The sequence below is a fragment of the Arvicanthis niloticus genome, chromosome 3 (genome assembly GCF_011762505.2).
Source record: "Arvicanthis niloticus isolate mArvNil1 chromosome 3, mArvNil1.pat.X, whole genome shotgun sequence".
In the NCBI taxonomy this organism is placed as follows: Eukaryota; Metazoa; Chordata; class Mammalia; order Rodentia; family Muridae; genus Arvicanthis; species Arvicanthis niloticus.
The window spans coordinates 134,360,070-134,385,346 of record NC_047660.1 but is presented as its reverse complement, the minus strand read 5'-3'; the positions used below and the strand labels follow the sequence as shown (position 1 = coordinate 134,385,346).

At 39.0% G+C, this 25,277-nt stretch overlaps 1 protein-coding gene and 1 long non-coding RNA gene across 3 annotated transcripts; one reads left to right on the top strand and one right to left on the bottom strand.

Annotated features, from left to right (window-relative positions):
- Window positions 1-3,271: 3,271 nt before the first annotated feature.
- Mstn (myostatin) lies at window positions 3,272-9,778 on the bottom strand. The gene is made up of 3 exons (XM_034498121.2): window positions 9,279-9,778; window positions 7,095-7,468; window positions 3,272-5,100 (listed from the first exon to the last, which is right to left on the bottom strand). The coding sequence occupies exons 1-3, from the start codon at window positions 9,652-9,654 to the stop codon at window positions 4,720-4,722; spliced, it is 1,131 nt and encodes a 376-aa protein (XP_034354012.1). The 5' UTR covers window positions 9,655-9,778; the 3' UTR covers window positions 3,272-4,719.
- Window positions 9,506-24,347, top strand: LOC143441839 (uncharacterized). 2 transcript variants are annotated; one of them, XR_013109563.1, is made up of 4 exons: window positions 9,506-9,618; window positions 13,063-14,959; window positions 16,894-17,016; window positions 17,881-24,347. It is a non-coding gene; the product is annotated as an uncharacterized LOC143441839 (long non-coding RNA). The 2 variants fall into 2 exon arrangements; XR_013109562.1 differs by having other exon boundaries at window positions 13,063-17,016.
- The last annotated feature ends 930 nt before the right edge of the window (window positions 24,348-25,277 follow it).

The following is a 25,277-nucleotide window of genomic DNA, read 5'->3' as shown; positions in this document are numbered from 1 at the left end:
TTCATGTTTGCAAAATTGTACTGCTACAGTTGTATTTACATGTAGCCTATCATGTATACATATCCGGAGCTTGTCACTGATTGTCACCTTTAAGTCATGAATCTCTTTGAGCCTCAACCTGCTCATTTTGAAAATGGAAATAATATTTCTCCTGTAAGCTCACATTCCAATGTCTTGCCAAAGACACTATCTTTGGGCAGTTTATTTCTGCAAAGTTGAACAAGATACATGAGTTCCAAGCACACTAACGAGATAAGGCTGTGTCACTATATATGGTCAAATTCTGGTCTCTGTCACAAGTCCTTCCCTGAAATGACCCTGGTTTGTTTTGTTTGGACCAGGACCAGAAATTTTGGTCAAACTTCTACTCAGGCTGGCAATAACTGACTGTTCAGTGTACATAGTTCTGTAATGGAGTAATGGCCCTTCAGCAACAGAACTCCTCCTCCCGTTAGTCTTTCACTAGGTGTGGTTTGCTTTGATGATACGGAAGCATCATATCCTATGAGTCAGTGGAAATGTAGCTAGCTACCCTGTGCAACTTATCTTGAATTTTGACTCTGGAGCTCAGTGTTTGTTCACTCCAAGTCACAGCTCCTGGTATATTCTAGACTTGGGAACAATTTCACTAGATGCCAACACATAACTGCAAGCAGGAGTTTGGGTGACACCCTTCTTTGTTAGCATTTCTAGGCTAACACACCTGACCAGGTTCAAGCTCCAGATAGCCTGGGGTTTCCCAGTATTGTCTTTTGCCTAAGGGGCAGGTAGCCACATACCTGCATTACTGAGGTACTGCAGAAGTATGCAGCTTTTCAAGAGGATATTCTTGGGGCATGGAACCAGACAGTTGCCTCAGTAACCTTCTAAATTGTTGGGAGCTGACCTTTAGCAGAAAGTGGCTAGAAAGCAGCTATCCACATGCTAGCCACGCCTCCAAGGCTTACGTCATATCCACGTGCCTACAAGGGGCGTGGCAAAAGTATAAATACCCCAGATTTCCCTTCAATAAAAGAGACTTGATTAGAACCTCTGTCTTGTCTTCATTCCTTGCGTCTCTTCCCCTTATCCTCTCTCTCTCTCTCTCTCTCTCTCTCTCTCTCTCTCTCTCTAGACCCTGACAGGAAGACCGGAGCAGCAGTTTGACGCTGGGCAGTGGTGCCATATGCCTTTAATCACAGCCTTTGAAAGGCCAAGCCAGGCAGAGCGGAGCAGGCCGCAACATAGTAACTATTCAGACATTGTTAAGTCTTTTGTCTCAAGCCAGGTAGAGCAGAGCCGGCTGCAACACTAAATGTTTCTACCAACAATGCAGATTTTTCTCTAAGGCCTTTATAGCCTACTCAAGAAAACTACTGTTTTCAGTTTGAGTCCCATCTTCTTAATTCAGCGACAGTATTGTCAGGGTCTGATGACATCATGTAGTCACATTTTCCTGTGCTCATATGTTGTTTTGGCTAGTTGAAGGTAATGCCCAAATCCAGAGTTCCCTGGGAACAGAGCCAAGAGACATTGAGCTACTTAGCCAGACTTAATGTCCCTGGGAGCAGATGTGGAAAATGCTGTGGAGAAGCTGTGGCCAAAACCGCATAATTAAATTGTGTTGTGAATAAGGCCTTTCACAAGACATTAGGAAAAACACAACACACAGGGAAAGTTTCAACAGGGTAATCTTGAGTGGTTAGGAAAACAAAAGGGTAAATTAGTAAATTAACTTTTTAAATTTTTGGTTCAAAGTTACTTTTAAAATTAATCAAATCAGGTAATTGCTTTTCACAGTAGAACTTTCAATAAATCTCTTTAGGATGCATATCTGAGACTACTATATGTTCTAACAGGTGCTATTATGTTTATCTTTGCCGACATAGAATTAATGCAAGGAAAGTATACTGAGGTCAGTTTTTAGGGAAAATGAAGATATAATGTAGTTGCAATTAAAAACTCACCCTATTACAAATGAGGTTATAATTTAATAAGCCACAGAAACAAAGCAAAGAGTGTGTGTCTGTTCCATGGCAAGCTATGCATTTCTGTAACGAGAACACTGAGTATGACTTTAGGGCTGGTGTTGACCCTTTCCTTATCACTGAAATGTGTCTGTTAGATAAACTGGACAGCCTCACAGAGAAAAATACTACAGTCAAGAACTTCCTGCATTTTTCAGAGAGTATCTTACTCACTGGAGTATTTTGATATGTAATGCAGTAGATTATATTTCAAGTTTCTACCTTTTTAGAGTTTTAAGTGGCAACAAAGATAAACTTGCTGCAAACCACCCATTCTAATGTACTTTTCCCAAAGATTTTACGAACCCCGTATAGACACAAATAAACTAAATTCAGTACCAATTTCATTGCTTGAACTCTACTCACGGATGCAGGAAAGGGGTGACATTTCCTTTGATGTTTTGCAGTATGTGTCTTAGACAACAATGGCCATATAAATGAGATTTCAACTTTTGTCACATTCCAGGCAAACCATGACTTGTCTATCACCACTTAAAGTTTAATTTCCTACTTATTAAATTGGTAGTAATCATGTCTTATGTTTTAAAAACAGACATCTGATTATTTTTAATAGATTTTTATCATGTCATAATTTTAATAATTGCTGCTAGGATTAATGATAGAATAAATATAATGTGTTGGAAATTATATTTCTATTTCTTATGATTAATATACAGATAAAAGCTTTTAAAATTGAAATAGTAGCAAAAAAGAATATTAGTCACCTCCCTATTAACCTTAAGTCACTTCAGGGCCACATCCCTGACCTGATAAAGGCAGAGTGAAGAAATTGCTCAGAATCACTCCTACACAGTGGTGCAGAAGGGCTCAGATGTACTCCTGTTCAATGGTACACAAGGACTTCTTGGTAATTTAAGAAGCACTTTGCCATTCAGCTTGAAAATCAGTCCCCCAGAACTCAGGAAAATGTGCCAGTCTCATTAAGTGTTAGGGAAGAACTGTGGTTTCCTGTGTCCCTGTTACTTTGGCGTAACTCTAGGACTATACACCACTGCCAACTGCAATGCAGTTGAAATCGAACCTATGAAATAAATAGATTTTAGGTCAAGGTAGAGAGAAGTGGAACAGAAGACACTAGCCTTTGCTTTTGTATATATAAAGCAAATTCATTGGGAATTTCACTCAGAACTCAGAGTTCCTAAATCAAGCTTTTGAACTAACTTTTTTGGTACAAACTTTTGTACAAACTTATAATAAAGTAAAAAATGTAAAACCCACAATTAATCATTACAACATAAAACTGATGCCTTTCAAAAATGTGAAAACACTTTAATTTATAATTTCTACACATTTATGTAAGAAATAATTTCATTTAGCTATGAGTACAACACTTTTGATTAACAAAATTCCAATTTATAAATCTGAATAAATACAGAAATGTATTTATTGTCAAATTATAAAATAAAAGTAGCTGTTACTGAGATAGATACCATATTTGTTTTTCTTTAGATAAATTTTGGTATGTTTAGTAATATTATAATTTTTAAAATAGTGGTGTATTGAGAGTTGAACACAATGACCAGGAGTCACTGAAACTTCACATTCATAAATACAGTCTTCATGAATCCATAAGTGAATGTTGATATTGTAAAAAATATATATAAAATGATTGTAATATAACCATCTAACCTTAACGTATGGAGTTTTAAGACCACTATTGAATCTGCTAAATTCACTTTGAAATAGAAGCAGTCATGTGACACATGACATGTCTTTGAATGTTAATGATTTGAAATTTCATTAGTGTAAAAATATACCAAAGTAAATATAAAAGGAGACACTTATTTACAAAACAATATTGTATACATATTATATAAATGCAATTGTTTCAGAGTCTTTTATACAATATTGATAGAACCAGTCATTTCCATTATTTTACCACAAAACTGCCATGTGATAAAGGCAGACAGTGATTTTGAAATTTAGATCAAAATGAATACTGCCTTTTGAGATGAAGCAGTCACCCCCACTGTGCTAAAGAATTGAAAGTTGACCTCTAGAAAAAAAGATTCTTCTTTCCTTAAAGAAAATGCATTGCACACTTAGTGCTACGAGAGGATACACCTGGAAGGGAGAGAATCTTACTTTATAGAGTGTTCTATTTGAGAAGCCCGGCAGGAGCCATTCAGCATTGCATCAGCACCGTTGCTGTGGATTGTCCAATTATCATAGGAATGGAAATGTATCTGTGAGGCCCCATTCCTACTTTGTGGAATTTTATCTTACCAAGTATACAATACAAATATAAGTGTACATGATGTTTTTAAATGATAACAATCCTACACTTTACAAAGGCTATATATAGATTTCTCTGTAAATATCAAGTGAAACTGTTAGGAAATAAGACTTTACTTTTTAATCGTACCCCTTTAACTCAGCAGACCACAGGAAACGTGCTCTCATTTCCTTGCCTAGATCGTAGTTGTGATATACATATATGGACATAAATGTAATTTGATCTCCTCCTAGTTCAAAAACTCTGGAAATCATAAAACATCCTATAATATGGTTTATTTTGATGGTTAAATGCCAACCATTGCATCTATTCTCTCTTTTAGGTCATACACTGTAGCTTGTGCTTAAGTTACTATTGCATACTCAAGGCCTACAGCCCGTGGTACATAAATTCACAGTTTCAACACTGAGGGGAAGACCTTCCATGATTTGGGAAATTTTGAACCTAATGCAAAGCTCATGAGCACCCACACCGATCTACTACCATAGCAGGAATTTTTCCGTATATTATTTGTTCTTTGCCATTAAAGTATAGCATATTAATGGGAGACATTTTTGTCGGAGTGCAGCAAGGGCCTGCTGAGCCTCTGGGGTTTGCTTGGTGCACAAGATGAGTATGCGGATATTTTTGTAAAAACACAAATTCACACTCTCCAGAGCAGTAATTGGCCTTATATCTTTTGGGCGCGATAATCCAGTCCCATCCAAAGGCTTCAAAATCAACCGTGAGGGGGTAGCGGCAGCATCGCGATTCCGTGGAGTGCTCATCACAATCAAGCCCAAAGTCTCTCCGGGACCTCTTGGGTGTGTCTGTTACTTTGACTTCTAAAAAGGGATTCTGTGTGAAAAGGAACGAACAATTGTGTTAATGGAGCCTGAAATCCTTCCTACCTTAAAAATCATTATTAGGAAAACAAACAAACAAACAAAAAACCCCATCATTTGTATGCTTTTTTTAAAAAAAAGAACTGCAGTATTAAGAAATTTTTATATACACTAGGCTTCATTTGTTCTTTCATGACCCCAAAGAATCTCACAGCATCAGGCATTTCCCTGTGGTCATTCCCTTTGTGTCTTCTAGAGTTTTGTTTCTTTTCATACTGTTATCAGACATAATAGCACATAATAGCAGAACGGATGCTTGGGAAATATGTATAAGATGAAAGAGAAGGAAGGTGGGCAGGACAGCCAGAGGCCTGAGCAACCTCTCTTCATCATTGTCGATTGCGTGTCAGCTGCAGGTGACTAATGACTCTTGGAGGAATGGGTACTCCTCTGGTCTCTCTTCCCTAGGTCTTTTCTGGAAAAAATGGGCATATTAAAGTCAGAGCAAAATAGCTCCTTCTGAGCATTACAATGGGAGGAAGGAAAGTAGCATGACAACAGTGGCTATATGTATAGTGTGTTGAAAGAGAATCCTTAAAGGAGCAAAGACGATGTTCATAAGAAGTGGTGACCTGGGTGTGAATGGAGCTTGATGTCAAGGTCCTAGTTCAATCCTCAGGACCACAGCAGAAGGAGAAGAAGGATGGGGAAAAGAGAAGAATTTGCTTGCACTGTAACAGCTTCAGTCTCCCAGTGCATTTAAGACCATTTCCTTTTAGAGGGAAAACTCTAAGGAATATCATATTAGCCACCTTGTAAATAATTAAAACCCATTAGCAACCTTAGTAATTAAAATACTATCTATGAGAAAGAATGTTCTTGAATAGTTGATAGCAATTTTATCTTTTATCATGAGACTATATTGTCAAAGAGAACATCATTTATAGACTGTAGTGTTTAAGTACCATATATAAAGAAAATAGATCATTTAAGAAATCATTGCACTTCAAACAATAGGTTTCACTCACAACAGATCCGGTTTCCAAACTATATATTCCCAAACTCAATCAAAAGATAACAAAAGTAACCATGCTTAGTATTTCCAAGCACCGTATTTTAGTGTAAATTATGACAATAAATGAAAATAATATGTTCACATTAAGTTTTTGAAAGCAAAAGTAAATAAAAGTAACACAAAACAGTAACTCAGGTTTATAGAGGGTTACATATATTTTATTAACTTTTATAATGTATGAGATCTTGTCATATCACTGACTCACTATTTAATTAATTGGCACTGCCTAAGTAAATTCCTGTGCAAATGTGCTAAAGGAGTCCAGAGATAAGCCAGGAGGCAAAGGGTAGCTTGGTTAGAAATTAGTTTTATTGGCAATATTTCACAAAGATATAGATAGATAGATAGATAGATAGATAGATAGATAGATAGATATACACACACATATATATATGCTTCAACATTCTGTAGGTACTGAACATATTTATTAGAAATGTTGAGTAGAATATGTTTAATCAAATGTATACATATAAGAGTATTTTAATTAGAATTTTAATATTTTTTACTTTATGTAAAACCAGCATTTTTCAATGCAAAACATAGGAAAGAAACAAATAAAATGGGAGGAAAAGGTTTTTGTTGGGTACAAATCAGATTCTGCAGTTACATAGAGACTACATAGTTTATGCATAATTATGTGTCTTACAATGAAAAGGACATTACATCTAATTCCTAGTAAGGACCTCCTTATGGAATTAAGGACATGATGTAATTGTTTTCTAGTCTTCATGCTAAGTAAAAGCATCAAGGGGTGCCTCATGGGACATGAGATTGGCACCTACTGTTTTGGGTACAGACCTACCTTTGGAGTAAGATATTTTGTCTGGCTTATGAGTATAGAAAATAGTATTTATTTTTTTCACTATTATCATTCATATCAGGAATAAAAATGTAACACAGTTGTTAGAATGTAATTTTCAGTTATCACTTACCAGCCCATCTTCTCCTGGTCCTGGGAAGGTTACAGCAAGATCATGCCCATTCTCATCCAAAGCTTTGATTTCAATGCCTAAGTTGGATTCAGGCTGTTTGAGCCAATTTTGCAACACTGTCTTCACATCAATACTCTGCCAAATACCAGTGCCTGGGCTCATGTCAAGTTTCAGAGATCGGATTCCGGTATACCTTGTACCGTCTTTCATGGGTTTGATGAGTCTCAGAATTTGCACAAACACTGTTGTAGGAGTCTTGACGGGTCTTAGATATATCCACAGTTGGGCTTTTACTACTTTGTTGTACTGTATTTTAGAGCTAAATTTGAAAAAGCAACATTTGGGCTTTCCATCCGCTTGCATTAGAAAGTCGGCTACAAAGGAATAAGAAGAGAATGATTGACATCAGGACCCACCAAAACAAAAATAAAATCACTCCTTAACATCAGCTGTTGGGGTGGTGTGTACATATGTGGTCTTTTAAAATAAAATATTATGTGGAACTTCATTCATGGTTCAGAAGAAATGTCAGAGAAAATAGTTGCTCTAGCTTTTCAAAATTTTTTAGACATCTGTATTTTCACCTGTTTATGAAGATTCTACTCCCCCTCCACAGAACTATGGGCTAAGGGATATTTTGCAAAAGAATGAACCGCACATGAAATTTGCGAGTGATGATAACTAGAGACTAAGAGACACCATGCCGGAACGTCCACTTAGAATTCTTTGGGAATCTGAGCAGTTACACTCACGGAGCAGCTGTACCAGTCAGTCTGGAGGAAGAAACCCTTCCCCCAAGCCTCAATTACCTGGGGACAAGACACAGGGAGCAATTTAACCAACCTCAGAAATGGTAAACAGTATAATACGTCTGTGACACTTGGGCTCTAGAAGATCCATTCAAATGAACAACATGAAACCTCTAATTAGAAAAAAAAACCAAAAAAACAAAACAGAAAAAAAACCCTCAGATGTCATGTTCAAGCTATCTCAAAAGTCAGAAAGGAGTGGCCATGGGGCCAGCCTCTCACTGCAATCCCCACACTAACAATTGCTTTTCTTTGGGGTTTTCTAAATCCCATATAAATAAGGGAGACTTTCTCCTGAACTGTTTGATTTCAGAGTCATAAATGAAAATTATTTGCTGTATCGTAACCCGATTACTTAGTGAAGGGCTGATTTGAAACCGTGTCATGTCTGGTTTTAAGTGTTTAAAGCATGGTATTAAAGCAAGATCTCAGGCACATGGCACAGAAATCTTTCGTGTCCTGCCTACTCTCTAAGGCTACCTGTCTTGCTTTTCAGAGAACTCAGATAGGAACTGCCTGAAATGTATTATCTCCCAGAAGCAACACTGCAGTTGTAGGTAATGGTGCTCCTCCTCCCCCTCATAAAGAATTAAATCTTTTAGTAGGTTATCGATCACTGTTCCTGCCTGGAAGTACACAGCCAGGACGCTCTCAGCGCGGTGCCATGACCGAGTACAAGAGCGTTCATGCCATGACCTCCCAATTATAATCCTTAGTTCCTGAGCATTTTCTGATACTCGGTCCTGAGTATTATTTTGCTATGCCTGCTTCACTGCTTCATCATGGCTCGTGCTAATGCATCTAATATTCATTTAACTTCTCTAACTTTCCAGTGCAATAGCTTTCACAATTTAATATTCTAATTTGTAAAGAGCATTAAAAGCTCCGTGACTGACAGTTTTAAATAACAGAAAGCACTCTAAGTGTGTAGAGCAGTGTTCAAGTAAACATCCAGCAGGTTTCTTTCTTTAGTGTTAATGGGGGAGGGGGCGGAATAGTGCACTTTTAGACAAATGGAATTATAAATTTCATGTTTTAACATTATTTATAGAATCTCACAGTCCTTCCCTTATAGCGTTAGGCTCTTAACACACAAGCATGCTACATTTTCAGCATAAAATTAAATATTATTAAAGCTGAGCCAGCATGTTAACTTTGAGCTATTTGGCACTACAAGGAAACAAGCAAGATAGATTTCATTGTTGGTATGTTTCTCAGGAAATCTTGAAAAAGAAAAAAGAAAAAAGAAAAACTCCTTTCTCTCCTACTTACATATAAGCCAACAGCTTGTTAAAAGCCTGAAAATAGATCTGTTTCTCATAAACACTAGGACAGCAGTCAGCAGAACTGTTGATACACTCTAACAGCTACTTACACTCCGTAGGCATGGTAATGATTGTTTCCGTGGTAGCGTGATAATCGTCATCTTCCAAAGAGCCGTCACTGCTGTCATCCCTCTGGACGTCGTACTGATCGATCAGCTCCCGGAGCGGAGGTGCTCTGGGCAGAAGTTGTCTTATTGCATCTTTGCTGATGTTAGGAGCTGTTTCCAGGCGGAGTTTACTGAGGATTTGGATTTTTATGGCTTCTATTCTGGAGTACCTTGTGTTTTGTCTCCATGCACATGCATTACACAGCCCCTCTTTTTCCACGTTTTCTTCTCTCTCACTGCCCTCATTTAGATCCACTGGACCAGCAGCAATCAGCACAAACAGGTAAATATAAACATACATTTGCAGTTTTTGCATCATCTTAAAATCAGCACAATCTTTTTTCCTTGTTCTTATTTCTTCGTTTTGCTTTTGAGTAATGCCAAGTGAAATATTAGTGCATGTACCGTCCGAGAGACAACCTGCCACGCCAGTGAGTCCTGTATACTGTATTCCAAGTGGCTTTTTATATTCCAACTTAGAGGAGACAAGTGTCGTCAGGACCTATGATTGGCTCCTGCTCCACAATGAATCTCGCTGTCAGAGGTTAAAACCCTGTCTGTCACAAGTCACCAAGCAGTATTTTGTTACAGTCGAGGGCAAGCTGATTCATTTGACTACTTCATAAATGAAATAAATCCCCAAATCATGAAAGATATATGTGACATTTGGTAAATTAAAATCTGTGTACTAATACAAACTGTACTTAGAGCTTATTAATCTCTGTAAAACTCCTGCTATCATTTAAGTTAGTAAATTTTAATTTAGACTTTGTGTTTAAAATAGAAAATGTTAATCCTTTAAGACTTAAAGTGCTATTTTGTTATTAAAAACAAATACTTGAGGTAAAAACATGCATTAAGTGCTGGGTAATTAGAGAAGTAAAATTTAGGAAGAGCTGACTTAATTTAAAGAAAGCTAAGTTTCTGACCCTGCTGAAAAGTTGCATCAGTAATTTGAGAAGCTTGTTTTCATGACTTATTTGTTAGTACATATTACAAACCGGTCCTGTTATGTTTCTGTGTACATAGACTTACTTTTGATAGCTCAGTGTCTTTGACTAGCATGAAACCTGTGCTTGATTTCAGCTTATTAGTATTGCTATTTTTTAATTACAAAGATATAGATTAAAGACAGTGTTGCTTTGCTGTTATTGCCAACAGGATACTGTCAGCTAGGAGGCCAGTCTCTGTACTTAGGACAAGTAGATAAAGGATTTTTGTAAGTGGCACTGGAGCATTATTTCAGTTTGACTCAGACTTCCAGGGCTGAAAGTAAAGTGTAATCTGTGTTCTCTGTGAATGATGTCAGATCCTGTGAGCACACAAAGAGAAAGTCGCATATAGAGGGGTGCCCTTTGTTGTGTTCCAATACTGTCATAGGTTAGCACCCCTTTGCCAGTGTCTCATTTTGACCAGAGGGCAGACACCTGGCAGGGATCTGGGGTAGAGTCTGGGGCAGAGAATGGTGCTTTTTGTTCTCTGAATTTAAGTGGCCTCTGCAGGGATCAAACTTTCACCCTTGGCTTTAGGAACCACAAGACCGAATGGGGTAGACTCTTAAGGAGCTGAACAAATGCAGCAGCAGGGACAGAGAACACTTCCAGGCCACAGAATTCCTCCTCCTTTTTGGGAAGCTGGGGAGTCTTTAGAATTTTAATCCATTACTCCCCTCACCCCAAGAGAATATGGTGACTTGTATCAAATATTTATTTTTAGGTCACCACCGTTCCTGCACAGTGTACACCCAATTTGCTGCCTCAGTGCACTAAAATGCAACTCAGTAGCTTGAAAAGTTAATGCATTTTCATCAAATTCTTAAGAGGCATCTATATCTCTTGAGGAAAAAAAAAGTGGGCTTCCATAATGTACTGGATTTGCCCATCATTAAAGATTAAGGAAAGGCAGACACAGACCAGATGCCCTGAGGTGTTTGGGTCCCCTTTGTACAAGACAATGTTAGAGCAAGCCTATAAAGTCAGATTTGTCTGGAAAATTTATTTTTCTGCATGGAATTCTTGGCAATGTTATAATTATCATAACACATGCTGCTATATACTTCAGCGTAAATTGATCCTTTTTTAAAAAAAAAAAAAAAAATTGTACTGCTGTTGTGAGCTCAGACTGGAGAGTCAGATAAACCTGAGTTCAAATCTCAATGTTGCCTCTTCTAAGTCTATGACAAAGATGACATAGTAATTAATTTCTCTTATCTTTAGTTTCTCATAGGGGTTTGAGGCACAGAATTTAGCAATATAAACAGCTAAATGTAGTCACTTTCGTAGGTTATCAATACCCGAAGCAGAAGGGCTCTTTGTTTCAAGCCTTTTACTTCAAATTATCCTCAAATGCTTCAGATTAAGGCAAGGGATTCGCATCCCGCAGGATATCTCACTAGGCCCAGCAAAGGAGCTCACCTGCATGTTTCAGATTGCCATTCATAGAGCAGCAAAATAAGAATAACAATAATAGAGGCATTGGCCAGCTACACAGATTCTGCACTGAGCCTGGGCAGGACAGGGCAGGGCAAGGTCTGAGCCATTCATTCATCTCTGACTCTATGAACAAATGCCATTTATTCATTTGTTTGTTTGTTGTTCACTTCCCTGTGCTTTTAACTGCCCTTGCTGTCTGCTGCCTTCTGATAATAGCACTGAAACTCCCAGGCAGCTTCTGTAAGCCCAGAGGCTTGAGGAAAGCAGAATGGAGCTTGCCGGGATCAGGGTGTGTGTACTTAATGCTTAATGGTTACAGACATGCATGAGAGAGAAAACATCCAGATAGATGGGATAGGGACTGGACAACATTTTCAGTACATTGAACTCCACGTGACTTAGGACTTAAAAAAGGTTTAAAGCAGCAACCACTTTTGAATTATAATTTACAGCCATTTTTTTTTAGAATGCTGTGATATGTCCCGTGGAAGGAAAGCATTCCTCAGGGGAAAACACATGCATTAGATAAGCTATTCAGGCCTGAGCCTGTAGCTTCTGTCTTAACATCAGTGGTAATGAATGAACATGGTCTGTTGAGTGTGGCACCCTTCCACAGACACACACACACACACACACACACACACACACACACGGCAATACACACATCAGAAGATGAGCAGTAAGCATGCATGACTCACTTCACCCTGCATATTCTCTCTCACCTTGCACAGCCATCGGCATTCATGAATTCAGTGCTGGCAATTGACCATTAATGGTCACCATGGACTACACCTAATTAAACTTTCTTCACTCATTCCTTAGTGTATGGGTTAAGAAATATTTAGTCGGTTTCAAGAACAACTGTTTCTTTTCTAGTGGTGACAATTGCCAGCTTCCCAAAGCCAAATGACACAGGGGACTCCTTACTGTAGCCGAGAATGAAGGCAGCTCTCATTACGGAGTCAGGCTGGAATAACTTTGGGATGAGTGAAGAGAGAATTTCTTCCACTTGCCCAGGAGAGCTTGGTCTTCCAGGTTGTTGGCTTTGTGTTAGTCACCATCTTTGAAAAGTTTATCATGGGGTCAGAAAGTGAGAAGCAATCCATGGTCCACAGCACTTATATTAATTAGTCTTTGTATTGGTAGGCTATTACGGGCTGGTATTTTTGCACTCATTAGTGAGATGGCAAACATATTTTCTAATCTCTATTCAAAATACCACAGATTGTCTCATGACATATTGGAGAGTATAAAATATATTTACCAAAAGAATTTATGATTTTATTTTTTTCCAGATTCGGGGAACTACTAACCTGCAAGAACTTTAATGACGAGGTCTAAAAGTAGAAGAAGAGGAGGTTAGGAATGTGGATTCGAATGCTTCATGAAGAATTCAACTATTCTGGGAAAACACCCAGCAGGTTGTAGTTTATCTTGTCACTTACCATTCCCTTCAGATACTATTTAGTAGTGCACTACAGTGATTATTCTTACTGCTAAAACAAGACCTGCAGAGTGCCCAGACTTGTCACAGAATAAGAAAGTGGGACCCCCACAATGAAGACAGCTGATTATCGTTGCTTTTCATAGGTTACAAAACAAAAATTAATCAAAAAATGTTGAACTAGGGTATGAAAGGAACAGAAGACAGGAGCTTTACGTTTGCAACTGGCACTTCATGTAATCTCAAATCAATCAATTAGCAAAGCCTCTATTTCTGAACCTAACTTTCGATACATGGATTTATCATTTTATGAAATACTTGAATGCCTATGATGTCCTTGGCACTAATGTTTGATTATGAAAATAAAATACTGAACCAAATACAGTCACTTTTCATGAGCCACGTGGTCTAGTTTTTTTTCATATAAAACTTGAGTAGGTGTGAATGTCATTTCAACTAAGATTTATCCCCTAAGTTATAGATCATTAAAACTTTTTGTTTTCAGTGTATTTACATTTTAAAAATTATTATAGTTCCCACAAATCTCTTGTATGAACAGATCATATTGATCAATATTTTTTATTTATTTTTATTTTATGTGCATTGGTGCTTTGCCTGTACATATGTCTGTGTGAGGGTGTCAGATTTTCTGGAACTGGAGCTGCAGACAATTGTAAGCTGTCATGTATATACTGAGAATAGAACCCAAGTTCTCTGGAACAAAGACCAGTACTCCTAACCTCTGAGTCATCTCTCCAGCCTCGATCAATATTTAATGTAAGTCAAAACTCGAAAATCTTAGTGTAGAGGCATAATCAAACACACACTGCATTTGCTCAAAGATTTTTAAAATTTTTCTAATAGTCATTTGTAATTATTTTATAGATATGTATTTGTGTGGGGAGAGGGGGAGGAGGACAGTGTGTTTATATACATTATGTGTATGCAATACTGAGGTCAGAGGGTGTTAGAACCCCTGAAACTGGAATTATAGGTGGTTATAAGCTGCCTGCTGTGGGTGCTGGGAACTGAGCCTACATCCTTTGCAAGGTCAGTAAGTGTTCTGAACCAGTGCCCCATCTCTTTAGCACCCTCTATTTTTTTTAACTGTTGTGTGTTAGTTGTACAAAGTAATAAGTTTCACTACAACTTCCTATGTCAATGCACTTTCATCACATGTGGCCCTCTATAGCCCTTCCCTATCTCATTTCCCCCTCTTCTTCCACCTCCGAAGTCCCCTTTCCACTGTGAAAACAGCATTATCTTGAGACATGGATCCTCTGGAGAACTCCATGGTACAAAGAAAAAATAATAATGGGGAAAGAGAAAATGATGTTAAAATTTCTGTGAGTGTGGTTTTTAACCATGGGCACTTTGGGCACACTTTCGGAACCACCTAGAGTTGCCTAGACTACACTAGAGCACAGAGCCCTAAAGTGTATGCTACTGGAAATGAATCCATTCCTATCAGCTACCCCTCCTCCCCAAATCCTTGGCTCTCTATGTTTTATCAACTGTGGCTCTCTTTAGACACTATAGTTATTTGATTGTACAGCTGAAACAGGTGGTGGAATTGCCAACAACAAAAGTGTAGGCAATCTCGTGGACTCTGGCAGGAAGACTGGGCAGTTTTAAAGGATTTCCTGTGGCTGGTCTATTGGTCACTCTGAAGAGACATTTGTGCTGTGGAGAGGGGCACTTGAGGGCTGCCCAGGAGGATTCAGGATTCAAATGAAGGCCAAGAAAGGGTGAGTATGGTGTGTGGGGGGTGGAAGGGTAAGATCATTGTAATAAAACTCATTACTTTGTACAACCATATACACTAACAGAGAAGAACCCTCCTGTGCAGTGCTTCGTCACAGAGATAACAAATCCATCTCTTTCACTGCTAGAAGAAGGAAAAAGACTAGGCTCAAAGACAGTGCTGCATTGTGGACTGTGCCCCTTCAGGCAAAGTCTCACATGTCTGTTTCTTTCCTGACTCGTCTTTGTTTCCCAAGTACATTGGGGCTCAGTAAGTAAAGGGGATTTGCTCTCTTTTAGTCTGACATATAATCAAATGGGCAAGATAGTGCTTATTGATTAATGAATGAGTGGGTGAGCAAATACCTTCTTAAATAGTAGGGTCTTCTCAATTTTCCAAGTGATATCAGTTGTTCACGATTTTCCTTCACTGTGGTTCATGCATCTAGCAGTTGCCCTGCTGGCTGTGGCTCTGAGTTAAGATGGCCCATCCCCTAACCTGCCCATATATATTTATTTCAAACTATGAACTGATTGCCTGAGGTAATTTGTCTCTTTTCAATAAATTATTGCATTTTCCAGTGATCTTTTCCTCCCTAATATCTCCTCCTGCCAGCAGGAAGGAGCATTCTCATTCCAAACGTAGGGCTTAAGCCTAGGGGACTTAGGTTTCCAAGCAGAAATGAACCAGCTGCCAATTTGTTTTTCCAAATTTGTTCTCCTCTCCCCTCTCCTTTCCCCTCTTGTCCCCCAGTAAGTTCCATAAGTAATTTCATCCAGTTTAGACTGCTAAGTATGTTCTTGATTGGCTACATAGCCACTTAATAATGCCTGGCCCTTCCTTGTCTACTTTGACTGTCCTCGAGCTGACATCAGTGCCATCTGATGCCAGAGAATGTGATTTTTGCATGCTATTTACAATGCCCTCTTTCCACCTTAAAAAGAGCATCCACGTTACTCAAGCCTAAATGGGTGGCTCAAGTAATAGTTCTTTGGAAAAAAAAAGGATATAGTCTTATTATTCAAACCAAGTTGGGCTACAGCTTATATTGCAATCTAGACTAGGCTCTAACACGTTCTGTCTCTGCTGCTCCATTGCTTGGATCTCAGCATGTGACATGTCAACCAGCTTCCAAAGAGTGTTTTAATGCTGTCAAAACCCTCTAACATCTTTGTCCTGAGGTCATGACTTGTGTATGACTAAAATCTATGGCTCATTTATTTAGCCTTTTTTACTGGACTTAAAATTTTGGTTTATATTGACTTGCAGGGCGTGAGATGGCGTGCAAGGATATTTGAAATTGCTTCACATCAATGAGACCAGGCTTTATTTGACCTCAAACTTGCATGGCCCTCTTATTGCTGCAGTCTCTACATGACTGTTTCCAACTTCCCTGGGTCGGGAAAGCATGAATTCACACGGGAAGCTGTACAGTTTCTGTCTGAGACTGAATAAAGATAAACTTCAAAAGTCTGTAAATGAAAAATCGAGTATCCTAAGTTTGCTTTTATTGTATCTGATGACCAGTTTGCTCAGCGATCCCCTGATTACTTTAGAACAAACACATGGCATAGAGAGCAGCTGACAAAGACGGACTTGGTGAAGACAGACGTTAATTTTCCTGTCTTGGCCCTTACTCTTATTAAGGGTTAACTCTTGATAATGCTTCTGAGTCTTAAAAGTTTTATTCTTAGAAACATTCGATCCCACTGACCTAATAACAGAATATGTTTCTACAAATAAGTGTTTTTAAATATTTTATTTTTAAAATTAAAACATAATTACGTGATCTTCCTCTTCCCTTTTCTCCCCTCCAATTCTTCCCATACACCTCCTCCTGTTCTACCCGATCCCTCAAATTCCTGCCAAGCACCTCCTTCTGTTAAGATTTTTAGATATTCTAGAATGAGTGAGGAACGCCAATGCTCAACTTCCCAGGTTAATGACACGAGAAGCTCCTGGACCCAGGTCAAGGCTTTAACTAAGACCCAATGGCTTGATGTGGCAATTCGGATCTACTGACCAAAGATACTTCGGAAGCCCATTTGCTCAGATATTGGGGTGAGGAAAAGTCACCTTTGTATTATAGAATATCACTATAAGCTCAATTTTTAATACTTAAAATTGCAGTTATAAAACTTTTAAAACTTAAGATTAGTGTACCTGTCATTTCAATCATTTTAACCTGAAAGAGCTCTCTTTGATTTTCTTGCCCCCTCCCCAGGGGACAGCCATTGTTTCTATTATTATTATCATTATTATTATTATTATTTAATATTTTTTTACCGTCCAGAATTTATTCCTCTCCCGGTCCACCCTTCTACTGTTCCACATCCCACACCTCCTCCCCACCCAGTTTCCAAGAGGATGCTCCCACTCCCACTCCCACCTCACCAGACCTCCCCACTCCCTGGGGCCTCAAGTCTCTTGAGGGTTAGGTGCATCTTCTCCAACTGAGTCCAGACCTGGCAGTCCTCTGCTGTATATGTGTCAGGGGCCTCATATCAGCCGGTGTATGCTGCCTGGTTGGTGGCTCAGTGTCTGAGAGATCCCGAGGAACACGTTAACTGAGACTGCTGGTTCTCCTACAGGGTCGTCCTACTCCTCAGCTGCTTCCAGCTTTTCCCTAATTCAACCACAGGCGTCACCAGCTTCTGCCCATTGGTTGGGTGCAAATATCCGCATCTGACTCTTCCAGCTGCTTGTTGGGCCTTTCAAAGGACAGTGATGATAGGCCCCTGTTTATAAGCACACCATAGCATCAGTAATGGTGTCAGGCCTTGGGGTCTCCCCCTTAGCTGGATCCCAATTTGGGCCTGCCACTGGATCTCCTTTTCCTCATTCTCATCTCCTTTTTTTTTTTTTTTTTTTTTTTTTTTTTTTTTTTTTTTTTTTTTTTTTTTTTTTTTTTTTTTTTTCCTGCAGTTCTTTCAGTCAGGAACAATTCTGGGTCAGAGTTTTTGACTGTGGGATGACAACCCCAGCCCTCCACTTGATGCCCTGTCTTTCTACTGGAAGTGGACTTTACAAGTTCCCTCTTCTCACTGTAAGGCATTTCATCTAGCTTTAACATATATAAAGAATTCTGAATCAAGGTTACAATTGTTACTGGCATATAGATTTTACGTGGACATTCTGCCCTCTGCTGGGAACTTTGAGAACTGCGGCATGCCAAATTTCTTAGTTGTGGTTGGTAAGATTTGGGAGTGGGCAGTGAGAGACAAAAAGATTGGAAACTGGATTATAAAGCCTCCCAGTTCGAACCCCATGGATAATGGCTTTTGTCCAGGCAGCCTCTTAAAATTCTCTGACTTGGGACAAAGTTGCTAACCATTAGTTTTACATCTGCAAAATGGAAATATCCACAAGGTTGTGAAGGCTAACTGAGATGAAAATGCAGTGCCGGCATAGAGTAGGACCTTCATAAGTGTTAGATATCAAAGTGCCACTGTCTAATAGTGCTTCTAGTCGTCATTACCACTCTGTTGTTAATATTTGATTGTATTATAAATTTTTGTAACACTAAAGAGTTTGCAAGTTAAATTTTGGTAGCATGTGAGACTGGCACACGTGATATACAAAAGGGGGAATATAAAATCAAGATGGTCAGAAAAGCAGATGTAAAAGTGATAAGGACACAGCAGGTAAATTATAACGGAAAGAAAACTGTGGTCATGGCATTCGTCACAGACAGAATTCAACTTGAGACAAATGCTACAAAGCGAGACAGAGGAAGACATGTTGCTATAAAAGGAAGCAGTCTGCGGGGGCTGTGTGCCTCTCTAATACTGTCAAGAATTTCATGTCAAAGTATAAATAAGAAAAACTGCAAAACTACAAGTAAAAATTATAAACCCCCCCCAAAAAAGGTTAACAACAGGGTTCCCTTCAGTAAAGTTAGCAAGGATGAAGTCTATTTGACCGTTGAAGTCAGTGCCATTGACACACCCTTGTTATGGAAAAGAAACCCTGTGGAAGTGCTTCACTGAAGTTAACTGAATATTGACCTGTAAAAACCCCTTGGTGGATCCATAGATTAGAAGGGCTGAGATCACAATCTCCAAATTCAGCACTCTGAAGCAAGGGGAAATGAACAAAACAGAAATTAGTGTTTCATCTGCTGCTTGAAAATATAAGACCTTTGCTACAGACAGAAAACAAAATGGATCCCACAAAATGCAGAAAGAATAAGTAAAACGTTACAAACTGGAACCCACAGAACAAAATGCCACTGTGTCAGTGATAGCTTAGCTTCAAATGTGTATCCAGAGAAGATCGTGTGAAAGGGATCTATGATTTACCTAAAACTGTGGGGGAGATTACACACTAAACTTAAAACAGAAGAGATAAAAATTGTCTAGTAAGCCAGACACAGAAGAGTATTTAGCCTGGTGAGAAAATGCTGTGGTGTTTCTCATAGCACAGAACTCATTGCTTGATTAACCACTATAAAGAAGGAAAAAAATATTCTAAATTAGGAAAGAGAAATTATGTACAGACACTGAAAAATAAAAGATTTAAAAGGCAAAAGTATTATGCAAATAAATTTGAAAGTCTGTCTGAAATTAAGACATGTAGAGTGGAGACATCAATTTTTTCCAACCTCTCCTCTAGCCCACCACCTACCAGAGGTAGTGAAAAGAGAAGTTATTACAACATGTGGGAAGTAGACTCGTTTAGAAATAGTTCTTTGGGGGCAAGTCCAATCATGTTGTCAGGATATTAGCAGTTCAGTCCAGTAGCAAACACCAAATACAAATCAGCAGTAGACCAGTCCTCTTGGCAGACATCACATACAAACCAGCAAGGGCCATTCAATCCAGAAGAAACCACAAGGCTTGCCAACCAGCCTGAGGCTGCTGAAGCAGCAAGAAAAGGTGTCACCACAAGCAGAGTTCAACAACACAGTGTAAGGAGAACCAGTACATGCGTGTTGTTAGCAAAGAGTAGCAAGTGGAGCCAAGCAAACCAACGTTCAAGCTCCCCTGACTGTGGGGTTATATTTATATTCATTCTGAACATCATGCATCCTTCCACATGTCTGCTATAGCGAAACATCCTTTCACCTGTGTGCCCCGGCAAAACATCATTTGACATAACTGACTTTCCAAAGAAACCAGTAGTTTCTACTTCAGTCGAGTTTCTAGAAAAGACAAAGCAGAGGAAGCCCTGGATCTCTGCACTCTGCCTTCTCACACTGATTACTCTCACTCTGTCAAGGACAGACAACTTAGACAGAGGGTTGGCGTCAGGTATGGTGGCACACACTGTACTTCCAGCACTTAGAAGGAGGAGACAGAAGCATCAGGAGTTCAGACTCAGCCCCAGCTGCAGAGGAAGTTGAGATGAACGTAGGCTACACGTAACTGTCTTGAGATGCTGAGCAGAGTGAACCAAGAAGGCACACATCCAGTCTAAAGACAAATACAGTGTGAGATTTCTACTCAGTGCACAATAAAAGCTGTTTCTCCTCTTGGCCACAGTGGAAAGTATCTCGAAGCCAGTGCTTCAGAGGGAAAAGACATTCAAATACGTTTAGTTGTCCCACATGGTAGTACAAAGTTCTGTTTGGCAGAATGAAGGCTAAATCAGTCTTTACTTATTTTAAAAAGTGTTCCATTGATACACGTTGATCTTTGATCTGTTGAATCACTGGGTGTTACTTTCCTTACCACTGGCCTTTTGGGCATCATGAGTCCCCACTAAATAAGAAGAGTAGTAATGTCCCCTCATGCCGTCTGGTACTGGTAGTAGCATTAATCTTTCAGGCCCCTTACATTGCTACCTTCAGGCTTCTGCAGAGTAGCTTCTGTTACTGACTTGGGGGTCTGGATTGGGTTCATTTTCTCTGCCAGTTAAAGAATTAAAAGAGAGGGGAAAATATCTCTAGAATTGCAGTTTAACAACTAAGAAATTGTGAACACAGCAAACTAGAATGCTGAATCAGCATCTGAAGAAAGGCCTTTATCAGGGGTGAGGAAACACACACACACACACACACACACACACACACACACACACACACAGAGAGAAGATCCTCCGCCACGCAGAGAGGGTTTAGGAGAGATAAAATCCAGCTTTTCCTTGAAGGCTAGGGATTTTAAGTCTCTGAAGGCTCTTCCTCCCCAATGTTAGAGTTAGTCAGATACGAAGAAAGACAAGATGGCTACTTGGCCCACAATGGTTGTTTAACCACCTAACTTGACCATATTGAGTCACAGAGAAAATCCCAGAACTCCATTTCAAGTCTCAGGTCAGGAAGGAGAAGAAGAAAGCAGCCCCCTTGGAAGTTCATCATCCCCGTTTGCCAGCCACAGTCCCCTGGCCTATACCTCTGCCTATCAGGAGACTGTCAAATGTCTAGTCCCTCTCTGCTACTACCTACCTCAGACTCTGATCCTTTACGAAACTGCTCACCTCCAGTGTTCGTGAAATTATGAACAACTTAATAAGAACCCTAAGATACTTTCATGGAGTAAAGCCCTCTGAAAATTACAGAAGCGAAGATTTAAAACAGCATTGTTGTGGTATCGGCGGGGTTGGAAAAATACTGATTACTACTCAGAAATGAGATTTCCCAAGAGTGAAGGTTATTTTCTGCAGAAAGAGTTTGCTTCCTACAGATGACGACCTCTGGGAGTCAGCAAAGGGAGCTGCTGCCGCAGTGCCCTCTGGGATGCTTGTGTCCAGCTCTTGGCACCTCTGTCTCAGGGCCTCTCACACAGGAGCAAAACTCACTAAGACACTGTGCCAGGCAGGTGCAGAGATGCCTCCCCTCCAACTTTAAGGACTTTCTGGGTCCTCCCATGCATTTTAATTATCTCGTGAAAACTGATGACCCTAGTGGCCAAAAATCCGAAAAAGAGATTTCCTTTTATTTATTCATTTATTCACACACTCTCATCTATTTAGTTCACTGAGCTGCACCCCACCTCTCTGAAACATGGGAAGAGCTAGTGGTTTATAAATTAAATGAAAGCCAAATTAAAGAATAAACATGAAAACAGAAAATGTATACCAAAGCAAAAAGGAATGTTGATTCGGATGTTTAAATTTTAACAACTAGATCTCTGCAACATTTAAAGAACTACACAATTAAGAAGATTACTCATTCCAGTTATAGTAATACGATTAGGGATTCAAAACCTATTAATAGCTTATAACTTATTACAAAGTGAAAGGGAGGAGAAACATTAATCATCTTAATGGAGTTCTGTGGTGTATTTGGCATAATTTACATAAGAGTCCTCTAATTAGCAGTTTATTATTTTTAAAAAGCCTTTCATAAACAAAACTAAATGTGCTTTCTTGACACAGCATACAACTATCAAGTTTAATGATACGGCATAGGCCTTCTCATTCAAGTTAAGCTTAAAATGTCTCAGTCAAAAATAGTGTTTATTTCTATGGAAGCATTAAGAAGAGCCATAAATAACAAAATAAAAAGTCAGAAATGGAGGACAAGAAAAGGCAAGTTTGCTTTTTCTGCAGATGGTGTAATTGCATGCCTGGAACCAACAGAAGAGTGAGCGGGCACCGAGCGCAAAGCAAAGCATGATGGGATGTGATGGAATCAATGCACTCAGAAATAAGGGACTTTATTTTTGCAAAATGCTATTAACTAGGAAATATAATGAAGAAAAAGATGCCATTTCAAAAAAATAATCAAAACTAAAAACCGAACCGGCTATTCAAGGAGCCCATCTAGAGACTATGCAGGCTCTCTGAGACATTTTGAACCCTGCCTGGGGCTAAGCTCTTCATAAATGTGAAGTGCCTGTGCTTCACCCAAGACCACTGCATCCTTAGAGATGGCCAGGACGCCTACCTGTGTAACCTAAGGGCCATGTGCTCAGTAGAGTAGAAGACTACTTCCCCACGCGAAGAGAGGTTTGCTTTGTTTTATTTTTGTTTTTGTTTTGCTTTGTGGTTTTGTTGTTGTTTTTCTTCTTTGAAAAATATAGACTGGCCTTTAATTTATGACGCTTCTCATTTCTCCTCCTCTCGAGTACTAGAATTAAAGGTGTGTGTGCCTCTATGCCTGCATTTCAAGAAAATATGAAAATTCAAGCTCTGAACGAAAAGTCGTACAATTTTCTTGATAGGAAGAGTCAACAGGAGAAACGCCATTCTCTTTATTCTATAAATGCAGAGTAGTCTTCAATGAAAATATTAACAGTTTTAAAACATTTTAACTTTTTACCAATAGATATCTTACAATAACAGATATTTCCACGTAAGTAAGTAAATGCTGGTGAGTAAAGTAGGCTAGTATCAATGAATGTAAAAACCTTCTAAGATGTTATAATTTAAAATAGAATAGTGCTGACAGAAAGATGAAGAAGTAGAAGAAAATGATAGGAGTGTTGCCTAAAGCCAGTTCATTAACAATAAATGGAATCAGGACAGAGAAATAGCCTGGAGATTTTGACCCAGACTATAGACTTTACATGATTTCTCAAAAATCTAAGCTGAGCATAGTGCCCCATACTTGTAATTCACGCACATGGGGAACAGAAGCAGGAGAAGCAAGAATTTAAAGTCATGCTGAGCGGTGTAGCAAGTTAAAGACCAGCCTGGGATACACAAGACCCTGTCTGAAAAAAAAAAAAAAAAAAAAAACCCAAAAGCAAAATTCTAATGTCAAAAATGAAACCACAATGGAAGAGAATGTGACTAGTTATAATTTTGTAAAATATGGTGTAAGTTTTGGAGTGCCAGACAGCGTGAGCACGTATATATTTATAATTTGAGGTTTCCTTTGCCAGGATTTCAATAACTGTGTAGCACATGGTATAGCTTAATGCATGGTTCGTGAGCGCTTGAACTTGTTGTATTCTGTTGTTGGTTTCACGTTACAGTTCCACAGATGTCAGCTAAGTCCAGTGAGTTGAAGGTCTACAGACCATTGCTGACTTTTTATCTCCTCAGCCTCTTCACTACAGATGAAAGCTGGTAAAGTTTCCAGTCATAATAAATTTAACTGCTTTCCCTTTCAGTTTGGACAGATGTAACTTTATTTATTTCTATGCTGTACATTTTGACGCCCAACAACTACAGGCTTGCACATCTGTAATGGCGATATTTTCATTCCTATGTGTTACTTTTGTATAACTTTCTCCAAAATATCTGAGTGGACAACTTATTGAGAAGAATTATTTATTGTGGCTTATGGTTTCAGTGAGAATAGAAGTAGATCACATCTTAATGTAGCAGAGAGATGGAGGAACTAAGCCAAGAGGTAGCCCCAGTGACATATCCCCCCAGACTGACTTCCTCCACCTAGGCCCATGTCCTGCCTTTCACTGCCTTGAACAAATAAGTCCATCAACGCCCTCATGATCTAATTATCTCTGGGAATGCCATTATGAGCTGCACCCTGAAGTACATGTCTCAGACTAATCAAGCTGAAAAGAGTAATCAACAATGTGAGTTAAATACACATTTCTGCATTATCAAATAGCCCTTTGTCTATAGCAATATCACTCATTATTATTATTATTATTATTATTATTATTATTATTTCAGCATAAACACATTTCTATTATAAATTATTCATAGTTAAGAATGTTTATAATTTTCCATGCTCTTTAGTGTATACCCCAGTATCTCTCAACCTTGGAACTGAAGACTGGAGAGATGGCTCAGTGGTTAAACACACACACAGCTCTTGTATAGGATGCAAGGCTGCTTCCCAGCAGACACTGGACAGTGGACAACCACCTCTAACTCCAGATCCAGATCCAGAGAATCCAACACAGTCTTCTGGCTCCGTGGACACTGTACTCACATGTACAATCACACACACACACACACACACACACACACACACACACACACACACAAATGGCTAGCCAAGGAAAACCCACCGAAAATGTCTTTGAAAATGGGAAATTGTTCTCTAGAAAGTAAACGGTCCCTAGTTGAGAATCACAGTCCCTTAGGCCTGAAGAGTGTGCTCCGGCAGCAGTTCTTTCACTTAAGTTACTTTTTCCTCTTGTGCTAGGGATTGAAAACTTTGAGATATCTTTCAGCATTTTTGTTATGATATACTCTAATATCCATGTTTCTGTGTTAGAGGATTCATTGGGATTTCTAGATTTTGAGGTATATAATTTACATCAAATTTGGAAAAAGATAATATCCATTTTCCCCACACATGTTCTCCCTCCATCCTTTGCTAGGGTTATGACATCGGACAGTTTAACACTATCATACAAACCATAGGCTTTGACCCCTCTTCACTTTTCACCCCTTTCTTCCTGTGTCCTCTGATAGTGTCCAGTGCTGTGCCTTTTGGTACACTAACTTTTCATTAATAT

Bases quoted from the DNA above. Each gene is read 5' to 3' on its own strand.
- Mstn (XM_034498121.2), bottom strand. From the start codon at position 9,654: ATGATGCAAAAACTGCAAATGTATGTTTATATTTACCTGTTTGTGCTG. The intron at 7,469-9,278 runs GTAAGTAGCTGT...ATTCCTTTGTAG, and splicing joins CATTACCATGCCTACGGAGT to CCGACTTTCTAATGCAAGCG. The intron at 5,101-7,094 runs GTAAGTGATAAC...CTTTTCACACAG, and splicing joins GACCAGGAGAAGATGGGCTG to AATCCCTTTTTAGAAGTCAA.